At 44.5% G+C, this 12,403-nt stretch overlaps 1 protein-coding gene across 1 annotated transcript in view; it reads left to right on the forward strand.

Annotated features, from left to right (window-relative positions):
- Positions 1-244: 244 nt before the first annotated feature.
- Positions 245-12,403, forward strand: part of KIT (KIT proto-oncogene, receptor tyrosine kinase) — a 54,669-nt gene continuing 42,510 nt past the window's right edge. Inside the window, exon 1 of the mRNA XM_075150558.1 lies at positions 245-311. Within this exon, the coding sequence (XP_075006659.1) occupies positions 245-311 (67 nt within the window). The remainder of the gene's footprint in view (positions 312-12,403) is intronic.

Here is a 12,403-nt window from a genome sequence, read left to right on the forward strand (position 1 = left end):
TCACCTGCGCCCCTCCCCGTGGCCGTGGCGGCGGGGCGGGGCGGGGGCGCGGAGGGCGCCGCGGGGGGCCGCGCAGAGCGGCGCGGCGCGGCGCGGCACGGGGCGGGCGGCGGAGGCGGAGCCGGCGGCGGCGCGGCGGGGCCGGCTGTACTCCGCAGCCCTCCCGCGGGGGCTCGGGCATCTCTGCGCGCCGGGCGGTGCGAGCGGCAGCCGCGCCGCGCCGGGCTCGGGGGGTGGCGGCGGCATGGAGGGCGCGTACCTCGCCTGGGAGCTGGCGCACGCCGTGCTGCTGCTGAGCCTCTTCCCCGCAGGTGGGAGCCGCGGGCGCGGGCGGGCGCGGAGCCCCGCGGGGCGGCGGGGCCGGGGCAGGCGCGGGCGGCTGCGGGGAAAACTTCGGCGCCGGCGGCCCATTCGGCGGGGGCGGCGGGGACAGCGCCGTGCCAGGGGTCGCGGCGGCGGCCCGCCGCTTGCCCTGGCATCGCCCCGCGCCGCCTTTGCGGGACGCCCCGCCGGGGAAAAAAAAAGTCCTTTGTTTGCAGTGCGCGGTTATCCGGGGCTGGGAGAGGGGCCGGCAGGCAGCCCCCCCGCCGCCTCCCCCGGCCGGGCTGTTTTGACAATAAACTATCTGGTAATCAGTACAAAATGTCCCCGCGGTCGAGTGCTCGTTGAACAATAGGCAGGGAACGAGCCGCCGCCGTCAGGTGTCCAGCGCTCCCCGGCAGAGGTGAAGCCTGCCCGGGGGGGCTGGTCGGCTCGGCGCCCCGCGGTCCGGAGGGGCCGGGCAGGCGGCGCACCGCGGGACAAGGCATCGGAGCCGGTCAGCTCCGGTACTGCCGATCCTCCGCGCTGAAGAGGAGGGCAAGCGGTGCCGGTCAGGCCTTCGGGAGGTCTGTCAGGGCTAAAACTTCGATGAGCCGGGTATAAATTCAAAGGTTCCCTTCCACTTCCTTGATAAAAGGGGGTTTCCTTGCCTAACCTCACAGCCCTAGCGCACAGGGCTAGCGATCTTAAATACAGCATCTGGCTGCAGTGCTGGGCAACTTTGCACATGGCTTGCGGAGTTGCCGTGCAGCTCGTTGCACGGTTTGTAGGCTTAAGAGGCATTTGGAGATCTACAGAGGAAGGTGCCGTGAGGAGGTCGCTGCTAGTGTTTGAGGAGTGGCACCCAGGGAGGGATTTGGCCCTATGCACCGAAGTCTGAAAGCAGATAACGTGAAAGGTTATTTTCCTACTTATCTAAGAGCAAACTGAGGATCCAGGGAAGCGATGCACGGTGCTAGGTGTTTAACGTCTGCTGCCACCAGCAGAGAGGAGCCTTGCAGAGCACCCTGTGTGAGAGCAGCTGGGGAGGGCTCCACAAGTCTCTGCCCACGCTGCTGGGAGCAAATAAAACTAAAATACCAGGAACTAACAGTAGTGACAATTTACGCTTCTTCATTGTAAGCACTTTACTATGGGATGTGAGGGGGGCAGTAGTTGATTTATGAACATTTTTGTTAATAGCTTTGTTTGGGTGACTTTTTGGGTTTTCTCCCTTTTGTTTATTGGTAGAGTGTGATATCTGACAATTTGGACTTTCCTATTTAGAAATACCCACATACATCTGCAAAATGCTAGTGCTGTGGCCACAGGGATAGAAAGGTCTCCTACCAATGGGCTATTCCTCGAAATAAATGAAAAAAAAGTTGAAATTATTAATACCCACCACTTTCTTTACTTCATGTATTTCTTGAAGGTTATCCCTCATCATATGGTTAGACTGTCCTGAAGGAAAGCTTGACAAACAAGTCAGACTGGCAGCATCTCCTGGAAGTCATGAGATGCAGGCTCCAGAGTACTGGAGAGGCAAGGAGGGAATCTTTCTTGTGATCCTTCCTCTGCTTCTGGGTTCAGACACTTACTTGTAGGAGACATTTCACCTCAGGCGCACATCAGACAAACTTGTGTAGACAAAAATACACTGTGTGGTAGGCATAAATGACTTGCTGTTGCAAAAGACAACTGTCTGTGGGTACGTGTGCACATCATCTATGTATCACACAGATGTAGGAATATTCTGGGCTAGTTTTGTGCTGGAGGAGGTATCAGATGATGGCTCGTGTCCTGGCAGGGGCGCAGGGGACATGAGAAGTGACAGGCAGGACAGAGCTGATCTGCTGTGCTGGACTGCTCTGGAGCTACCGTGACCCTGGGTTACTTTTGGGTTTGCCTCAGTGCAGGTGCTTGGACTGGATGATCTCCACAGTCCCTATTGAGACTATCCTGTTGTTTATCGGTATACAAATTTATATTAAGTATCCTTCTTTGGCATTTAGTCAAGAGCTTCTTCCTTTGGTTGCAAATAGGGAAGGAGGATGTAGAAAACAAAGCTTAATGTAGCTTCTCGGAGGGTAAACCATTCATCTGCTGTGTCCACAGTCCCTTCCTACTTTTTGTTTTTCTTGCATCCTAACATATGCTTCCACTTTTGCCTGCATTTGGGGATTGCCTAGTCCTCCTTTTATGCAATATTCTGGAACAATCTTTTCTCTGTGCCTCTCCTGTCCTCCCCCAAGGCTCACCCTGTCCCCCACCCCCCAGTACTCTGCCAGAGTCTCTGTGGCATTTCCATCCTGCGGTCATGGAAGACTGGACATGATTCCTTTCAGCATCCATCAATATAGCCTTTTTTTTTTCAGTCGGTTGCAGAGTAATAGGAGGCTCTCCCTGTGCCCAGAGGGAAGAACGTCTGTTTTCATAATGCTTCCTGCTACCTGTCAGCCGGGAGGGAGGAGGCTTGAAGGAGAAAGATTGAACTTGATGAGGATTCTAATTGCTGTCACTCAGTCGCTGCCTTGACCCCTGTAAACTGTCTGAGTACCCTGCCCTCCCTACTTCCCCGTTTCCATCTTTGCTCTCTCCTTCTCCTTTTCCTCCCTCCCCTGCGGCAGTGCAGATTCTCCTGCGCAGAAACGTGGCCCAAGGCCACTGCCAGGAGCAGAATGGAAATGTCAAAGATTGCTCAATACTCGACTCTTTTTCCTTCCGTTACAACTGGGAACCCTCTCCCAGCAAGTGCGTAAGTGATTTTTCTTCAGGCTTTATAATAAAGAATGTGATAAATTTGGCAAGAAGTGAGACTCCCATTTGCATCCTGTTTAAGTACCATTCATAGAGACTGGAGGCATTTCCATGTGCTCATTTTGCAAGAGAGAACCTCTTGTTGACAGATGACTGCAGCTGTAGTACTGTTGGGTTATACTGGCGCTCTGAGGGTTTTCCACCTCGCTTCAGCCCTCCCAGAAACCTATCGTTGATTGTCCAAACAGTAACACCGCTTTGCAGGTGCCTGGATTGATCAAAGGATCCTGAGTCACCCCAGAAGGGATGTATTGCACCAGGACACAGGTGGAATTGGAAAGGATATGTCTTTAGCACATGTAAACACGAGCTAGGACAGGCCTTAGGAGTCACATCTGAGTCATGTTCCAGTTGGTAGGAGTTTGTCATAGTGAAACTTATCCTTTTCTCTCTCTGATCTGTTGTGAGAGACTCTAATGATACCTCTATAGTCTTTGTATTTCTGTCTGAACTGTAATTCTTAGTGCAAGCTATTCAAAAGATTTTTAAGGCAAATCTGGAGCTGTCAAACTAAATACCAAATATTAGGCATTTGTAGTTTGAAAGAAAGCTGTTTTCTAGCCTGAACTTTCAGTCAACACTCTGGTGTAATCTGAAGGTAAGAAAATAACAAATTCTGGATGAAACAAGAACCGCATAGCATCAAGGAGTTTCAACAACATATATGTTTATCTACAATACACGACAACCGATCTAATCTCATATCAATCTTGTAGAAGAGAGGCAGTAATTGCTCAAGGTTAAGCCACTTTTCAGCTTTTTCTCTCTGTCCATGAAGATGAATGCCATTGCAGAGATCAAGCGTTGCACATTGTCTTGCTCTCTGTGTGACACATGATTTTACAGATGTTGTTTTCTTTTTCATCTAATACAAACATCTTCCAGGATTTTGACTCATTTCCTTAAGTCTCTTTCAGCTGTTCAGAGAATGGCTAGAGGAAATGAGGTCTAATATCCTAATGCATTGCATTTACTGTAAGTACCCTCTCACTTTAAGTATAAAACTTTGCCTTTTTGTAATTTCTGAATGTCCTTCTGAATATTCCACTGCACAAGAAACAACTTGCAGTTGTTTCTGTCCATCAGAAACTCAGCTCCCCCTGATGAGTCTCTTCAGTCTTAATAGAGCTTAAGGTGTTCATTGTGACCTTAGGCGAGAGGGGAGAGATGATGCTAAAGGCATCTCATGAAAATCGTGATCCAGATTTCAGCATGTTACATCTTTTGGACATTTATTTAAGAAAATCCAAAGAGAATGCATGTGAAAATTACTAGGACTTGACGTAAAAGGGGTTTTTAAATTATTACTACTCTTCTGTATTATTTTACCGCACAAGTATTGTGCTTGGCTTTTTCAGTGACTTTTAGGAAACTAGAAGGGCTTTTTCCAAAAGGACCCTCTTTGACAATGAATCCTGCAAACAGTCATAAATGAACGTAATTTTGCGCGTGTGAGTAGTCTTCTTGGCCGATTGCCAAACCTAATGGCAACCGAAGTGTATTGTTTGTCCACTGGCCAAGATTGCTGCCGTTAGTGATAAAAGCATAAGGGGAGTGTAAACATCTGTGTTTGAAGGGAGAATGCGACTCCTGTTTTCTAGGGTATACCAATTAGAAAGCACAAGTAAACGTTAATCTCTCAGTGGACTTACTCTTGGGGATTATATTCAGATATACATTTAAATGGAATTTTAATGGTCTTTTTCGTGTCGCAACAGAATATTTTTGTGCACCATGTCATAAAGCTCTTGGTTATATTATCTGTATATTATCTCTTACAGGCATGTAAAGAACAGAAAAGTTTCTAATGTTGCTATCATGCTGTGCAACTCCTGGGCTGCTCCATACGGATCATTCCTCGAAATTGTAACTAAAAAGAGGAATCATTTAGTAAAATTATCAGCTACGGGGGGTTTTGCCATTGTAGGGGCTAACCGCATTAAATGTCTATGATTTTAAATGTCATCTGACAGCTGAGTCCCTAATCATGTAACATAATCATTAAATATCTGATATGGAGAAGAATTTGCTGGTCAACTAGGCACTGACGGTTGTAAATCTAAGTGATAAAGAGGATGCACGGGCTGATTAAGTTAAGAAGAGATGAAAACTGTGGCAGGGAAATTTGAAAGTCAGAGAGATGCATCTCTCTTAGGTTCTTTGGAAGCCTGGCAAATGCCAGGTTAGTCGTACATCTCCTTCCTTTTCCCATCAGTAATTGTCTGAAGCTAAGAGTGCTCCTCTGCTCATGCTGAGTGAACATGCTCCTCATGACATGGAGTGGACTTCTTTTAAGGAAAAGTTTTGTGCAAAAGCCACACTGGAGAAAGAAATCAGACGTGTTGGTTATAACCTGTCATTCAGAGCTGCATGTTTCAGAGGAGGAGAAAGGTCCGAATGAGCTGTGTAATAGAAATGTTTTGGGTATTCACATGCCTAGGCCATGCAGCGCTAACTAGGTTCCTGCTGAAGGGTATCATGAGATTAAAAACTTGCACTTGGCTCTCTTAATCTGTTTTTTGTTCAGTAGTTAATGGCTGCACCAACGTCACGAGTTGAAGTTTTTGTCCGCAGCCCTCAGGACTGGAAACTTAATTCTTTGCTGAACGAAATCTGGCTTTCTCACGCATTCACCTGCCTCCCGCAGCTGGGTTTCTAAGAGACACAGCAAGTCTTAGGAAGCTCCAGCAGAACTGTAAGGGTAAGCTGGAGGAGAGGTCATGGAGGAGGTCATCTGGTCTGTCCTCTGCTCTCCCCCAGGTCAGACGGAGCAGGTCTTCCCAGGTAGACTTTTGTCTAACCTGCTCTAAGGCAGACTTGTGGTTCAGAGTCTACCACCCATTTTTTCTAGTGCATAACTAGTTCTTAAAGTTCAAAAGCTTCTCCTGCTACCTAACCGAATCTCCCTTGCTGGTCGCTGAATTCCATCCTTTTTTTTTTCCTTGCTCTGGTGGATATGGTGAACTGCTGATCACCATCCTCTTTATAACAGCATTTTACACATTGACAGTTAATATCACATCTTTGACTTCTCTTTTCTATGATGAACAGATACAACTTCTTCAGCCTTTTCTTTTGGTGCATCTTTTCTAACTCCTCTTCTTTTTCTTCTCAGCCCTCTCCAACTTCTTTGCATTTCCTCAAGGTATGATATGTAAAATTGACATCTGACTCCAGATAAGAAATGTACGGCCTCCGGGTGTAACAAAATAGTTACCTCCCCATGTACTGTGTACTTCGATTTGATTCAAAGCATTGTAAATCTGATTTTAATCATGATTTAAATCAGCCAACAGTAAGCCTCATTTTAACTGTTTTGCATTTGTACTTAATCATTTTGTAAAGAAAGGTTTAACCTCCTTTATTACCATTGAGATAGAGTTTTAATTAAATATAGCCTTTGCACTTAATGTTATACTTACTTTGATTAATCACTGTGCCTGTATTTAAGCAATTATGTAGCTTGTTATATACACACTTATTCTGATTCTTCATGTGTATGTTTTAGTATGAAAATAGAAAGTGTTGACATGTCTTGTATTAGATAATTGATTTTTTACTGATTATTTGCATCGATTACAATGAAGGAAATGAGAATTCTGAAATGTTGTTCCGTTAGATAAATAGCACCACATAGAAGCCAGCCAATTCAGAAGAAAAAACTCATTGAGAAATGTTTTGAAATAAAGAATTAATGTCTGAAAGGCCTATCTGTAGTCAAAACTGGTGGTTTCTAACCTCTGTGCTGTAAAAATTTTAGAACTAGTCCATCTCATCCTCTTTTTATTCTTAGAATGGCAATGGAAAGAAACATTCATGGGTTTTTTTCAACTCCTGATCAGTAGCTCCTCTTTGAATGGACTAGTTGCTAATTGAGTTGTACTGAATGAACTGAAATAAAGAAAATAATTTCTCTGCACCTGCTAGGGAACTCCAGATGCCAAAGGCTAGCTTATTGCTGCGGCGCAACCTGCCTAGAGGTGCTCAGCTACTGACTTCCATGAATTCAGTAGTGTGATTATCTTTAAAACGTTGGTAGCAAATGTACGGCTTAAATAATTTTTTTGCCTTAATTTTTTTTAATTATTAGAGGAGGTGTAAATTTTAATTTATGTTGTATTTTCAAAATCAGTGTTGAATATTTTTACATTTTAAAAGGAAAATAAGCATTATAAAAACACTGCATTTTTACTTTTAATGTAGTATTAAATTAAATATGCAGTTTAATATGGTTTTTTACCTGAAGTGGTTCTGGTTGTATGCCTTAGATGCCTCTTCTGCACTAGGACCTGGTACTGAGGCATTCAGTTTCTGCTGCTTAGTGACTGCCTGATTCTTTTCTTTACTTTTGCTGCCTAACTATTTGTTTGCTATTTTATACGGCATGGAAGTGCTTTCTATGCCTGGATGAGCATAACTTTTTAACTTTGAAAAGGAATTATGTTATCTTCAGCAAAATAAAAGCTTCCTCCCAGTGGTGTTCATTGTAACACAAGCTGTTGAAGTTTCCTATTCCGTAGCACGTCTGACTTCCAGGTATTATACATAAAATTGCTGACTTTGCAGTAATGCTAATATCATCATACCTAGTATTTGAGGTATGCAGCATAATAAAAGAGGTCAAATGGAAGGAGCAGAAGTAAACCCTGTATTTCTGGTCTCCTCTCGTAAACTAGATACCGTCAGAAGCGATGCTGAAATGGGATTCCCTGCTTAGGCAGGTACTCAGACTGTGCCCATAGCGCGATGCCCTCTTGTGTATCTCTCCTGGGGTGGGAAGGAGGACCACTTTTTCAATAAGCAGCTACCTATATTTATACCATGTATATACAATTTATGATAGGGCATATTAGTAAACTAGAAAATATAGTACAATTGGCAAGCAAAATATGTAAGTGGACTTCTGCTGACATTGGAGATTAAGTTCAATGGCCGAGTTATGTATCTCCTTGGCAGAAGAGGACTGGGGAAACGTAACTGGATTGTCAGAAGAATATCTAAGTCTCTGTATTCAAGGTACTTCCAAGACAACATCGGCAGATCTTGCTGGGTGTTAGCGAGATTTGTTCATCCTAGGAGGTTCTGAAGAACCTGTCGATGAATCCTCTGGAAGTTGCCGAGTCGTAGTTGCAGAAGGCATGTGCAAAGATACTTCTCTAATACTAAAACACATTAAAAATGTGTTTATTACATTTGATATTGTCTGTAAGACAATGCTTTTACAAGAATTTTTTAACAACATCCTAATTAGCAGCAAAGTTTATGCACTAGTTAGACAAAGGAAATCTAGCTTATTGCAGGCTTATTAAAAATCACTGAATAGGTGAAGTTAATTTATATGGAGAAATATGGAAATACTCGCAAACCTGCTTCTTAAATGGATCTGTGTGCCATGTGGATGCATGACATGATGCAATGACTTGTATTTCAGTAATAGAGCTATATAAATACTTTACTATCTTGTTACTAAACCCAGCATTTTTCTCATGAATCTGTCAGTTCTTTCAGTGAAGGAAAGAGAATACAACGTAATATGAACATAAAAGATAGCTGTGTCTTTTCTGCAAAATTTGGTGAACATGTTTATTAATCTGAAAGTCTTGTTTATTGCTGTAATCTTCTAGGAAAAAATACTGAACTAAATATCTGGAGAAAGTAAAAAGCAGTGCTCCTCTTTGTGGTATTTAATGTGGTCCATCGTAAGAGCAATGATAACATAATTATGCAATTATTGGTATATTTTCCCCTCTGGAGGCCTTATGTAGATGATTACCAGTGCACCTTTTAATGAAATTGCTACTATTTGATAAAATCACTGCCAAGACTTGAAATAATTAGAATTTGCATTGCCAAAAGTCTTACATCTCCTTCCTCAGTTGAGCCTTTTCCAAATAGGCATTAATTCCGATTGCAAAACGATTCACTGTTCTCCAGTTTTCTCATTTCTCTTCATTAAAACTACCTTTTCACTGCATTTCAGAAAACATGCTTTCAAGCCCATGCTGCTCATTACAAGGAACATTCGTTCAAAATGGAAGTTGAAAGATACTGCACCTTTTAATGTAAATGTCAGCAAAGAGAAGTGAGAAGAAAAAGCCATTAAAGGAATAGACTGGATGAATGACAGCTAAATTTGAATACACTATGCATTAGTGTGCTTTTTCATTCCTTCTAATCGTTCTCCATACTTACTTTATAATTTGTTTATTTATGTGTCTAACAGCTGATAAAACTAACTGTGGGAACAGCTGGTTAATAAGTAATTTTGGAAATTAGAGGGAAGAAGGCAATAATTCAGTAGGAGTAAGGATCAGTCTAAATGTATAAATCTCAACGCTGACAAGTGTTGTGGCAAACAGTTGCTCTTTTTTTGCAAATCCTACTTATGTGTGTGTATATACATATATATTTATCTGTCTTCTGTATTTTCCTTTGAATAAGGATTAGCAGGTAGTTGTTTTAAGCTTAGACCATTCCAGTTTAAAAAAATCTGATAGGTCAGTCATGCTTTGGGTTTGGTTTGTTCATTAGCACATTGCCTGTAGATTCATTCTGGGGTGGGAAGTTTAGGTATAAAAGACCATAGTGCGTCAATGTGCTGTAATAAAAGGAATTTATCACCTAGAATAGGTTGTTGCTCACAGTGCTTCAAGATGAGCGACTGGACTGCTATAGTGCATATGGTGCTTCTTCAAAAAACAAACCCCAAAACAACAGAAAAAGCCCCAAAGCCATGACTTCCCAGAAAAAGAGGATTCGGAAAGGTATCATACCCAGCCCTGGAAAGAAGCATGGTGTTTGATCCTGCTGTGGCCTTTTAGTATGTGCGCTAAACCAGAATTATATTCAGCTACGTGTCTGCCTTTGGCAAATGCCTCTATTAGCTGTATTAGCAGAGTGAGGCATGCCAGTCAGAAAGGGCAAGCTGCTTGGTAGGCAGGAAAAGTGGCCTGTTTGCATGGCTGGAGTTTCCTCACCCCAGCAAGGGAGAACAAAGTGGCGGGGGAAGAGGAAGGTGCATCTCTGTCTCTGGAAGGTGCAGTTACTTCCCCCAGTCCCCTGCTTTGAGGGAGTGTTGCGCTTGTGTGTATAGGGCAGCTCTGAGACTTTTGTTTTGGAGTTCATGTGCAGAACATGCTCTGCTAAGCCTGCTTCCGAAATACATACGAATTAGCTACATTGCTAATTGCTGCAATAAGACCCTCTGCAGGAGGATCTGCTGGCTTCCACCCAGGTGCTCACGCTTGTCCTGCCTGAAGATCCTGTGAAGGTCTGTCTTGGAGAGTGGGATGTGCGGGGACTAGAGAGCTGGCTGGATTTGTCTTCTTGCCACCTGCCTCTGATGCTGGCTGTTTCTGATTAACCGTATCTTGTTCAGAGGGGTGCATAACCTCTCTTCAGGTGTAGCTGGGTGTCTCCTCAGTCGCCGGAGCTGTTTTCTCTGCAAGGGGTAAATACCAAGTGCCTTTTACTTGTCGTGTGGAGTGCCCTCCCAGGACGTGAGGTATTTAGTGAGGCAGGTCCATGTAGGAGCAATCCTAAAGCTTCCCGCGGGGCGTCACTGCAACGGGGGGTGTCTCACACCACAGCCAAGGTCCCGCTGCCTCTGCGGTTCCCCACGCTCATGCCTCCACCGATGATAAAGACAACCTTTGTTCCAGCCTCCTTCGACTTCCTCTCTTGGGTTTGCCATGGGTGGGAATCAACTGCCTGGCTCCACACTTGCCCTTTGTGTTGGGGGATACCCGTTTCTCCTTTATGCTGCCTGCAGTTGGAGTCGGTTTGGCTGCGCCTTTGAGGGCTGGGAGGGCTCCCGCCTTCTGCCCCCCACAGTGCCCTTCCTCTGCCCCCTTCCCGTTCAGGGTGAAGGGTCTACGGGGAGGGAGGGCTGGGTGAGAAGACAGCGGTTGCCCTCATGCAGCTGGGAAAATGTCAAAGCCCCCACTAAGCCTCTCCCCTAGTTTTCTGCTTAATAACGTATAGCCTCTGAGGATCCGAAACTTCAGAGCAAGCGGAAGCACAGGAGCTCTGCATTTCTGCTTGGGAAGCGCACGGGTCTGTTGGTCAGCAGATGGCACTGACACTGTTAGATGGGTTAGAAACAAATCACTTAGTTCTGCAGGGAAGCCTAATCAGTCTAGACCCTGTAATACATGCCTGGTGACAGTCAAGTTATTTTTCAGTCTCCAGGATGAAGTTGGGGCAGAGGAACTGGTCAGCGTTTCTATCAGCAAGGATTTGTGGCATTCATATATGCCGAGGTTCCGTGACGCTTGCAGGGGACAATCATGTCTTTGGTCTTTTTTGGTCTATGTCTTTGAGGAAGACACTAGCCTGGGTGTTGGCGTGGATGGTTTCTTTTGCGAAGTAAGAGGCTATACTGCTAGCCTTCTTTTCTCCTGCCATTGCTAAACTTTTCATCTAGCATAAGGGAGAGTGTCTGTTTAGTGAAGTGGAACAAAACAAGTAAGCATATGATAGCATCTCTCCTTTGAAAAATCTGGGAGATTTTATACATCAGAGTAAATTAAAGTTGTTTCAGTGTGATTAACACGCGAGTTTGACACTTTATCGGTTTCCTGGGGGCATGAAATGGCAGGACAAAGAAAATATAATGGAAAAGGTCTTAAATTCATCTCCATCATAGCGTATGTCAAGTGTCATAGTGGCTTTATGAGAGACAGAGTTGGAAAGGCGATACTCTTCAATTAGACCAACTAATACTGTAAAGAGGACCGGGCAGGCTTCTGGCTAGGACTTCTGCACTTGTGTAAAAGAGACATTTTTGCTTCTGCTTTTCTTTCAGACCTGCAGGAGGCTTGTGTGTCTGAAAACATGTTCATTTTTCCAGCAGTGCTGGGTATGCTGAAAGAGGATGTTACCTCCCTGCAAGCCATGTCTTGCTGATATCCCCAGACCATTGCATCTACAACAGTTCTACTACTTTAACTGATAAAGCATATCTCTTGTTTCTTCTGCTCTCTTATGTTGTTGTAGATGAGAAACTGAAAAATGTGGTGAGTAAGGTCTGTGTGATAGCCCTTGAAATGAAGCCAGTGCCCAGAATGAATAGGCACTGAAAAGAAAGCAGTCTCTCTAATTGTAACCAATCTCCACCATCTCACACGAAAGTTGTGGACGTTTTGCCCCTTGAAGTTTAGCTCCTCGGTGCATTTGTCATAGAAAAACGTTAACTGGTTTAGAAATTATGGTCAGGATCAGGTCACGGTCAGGTCATTGTTTTCGTTGTGCAGTGTTTGTACAGCTTACGTGGGGACTGCTG

This window comes from Calonectris borealis, chromosome 4 (assembly GCF_964195595.1).
Source record: "Calonectris borealis chromosome 4, bCalBor7.hap1.2, whole genome shotgun sequence".
In the NCBI taxonomy this organism is placed as follows: Eukaryota; Metazoa; Chordata; class Aves; order Procellariiformes; family Procellariidae; genus Calonectris; species Calonectris borealis.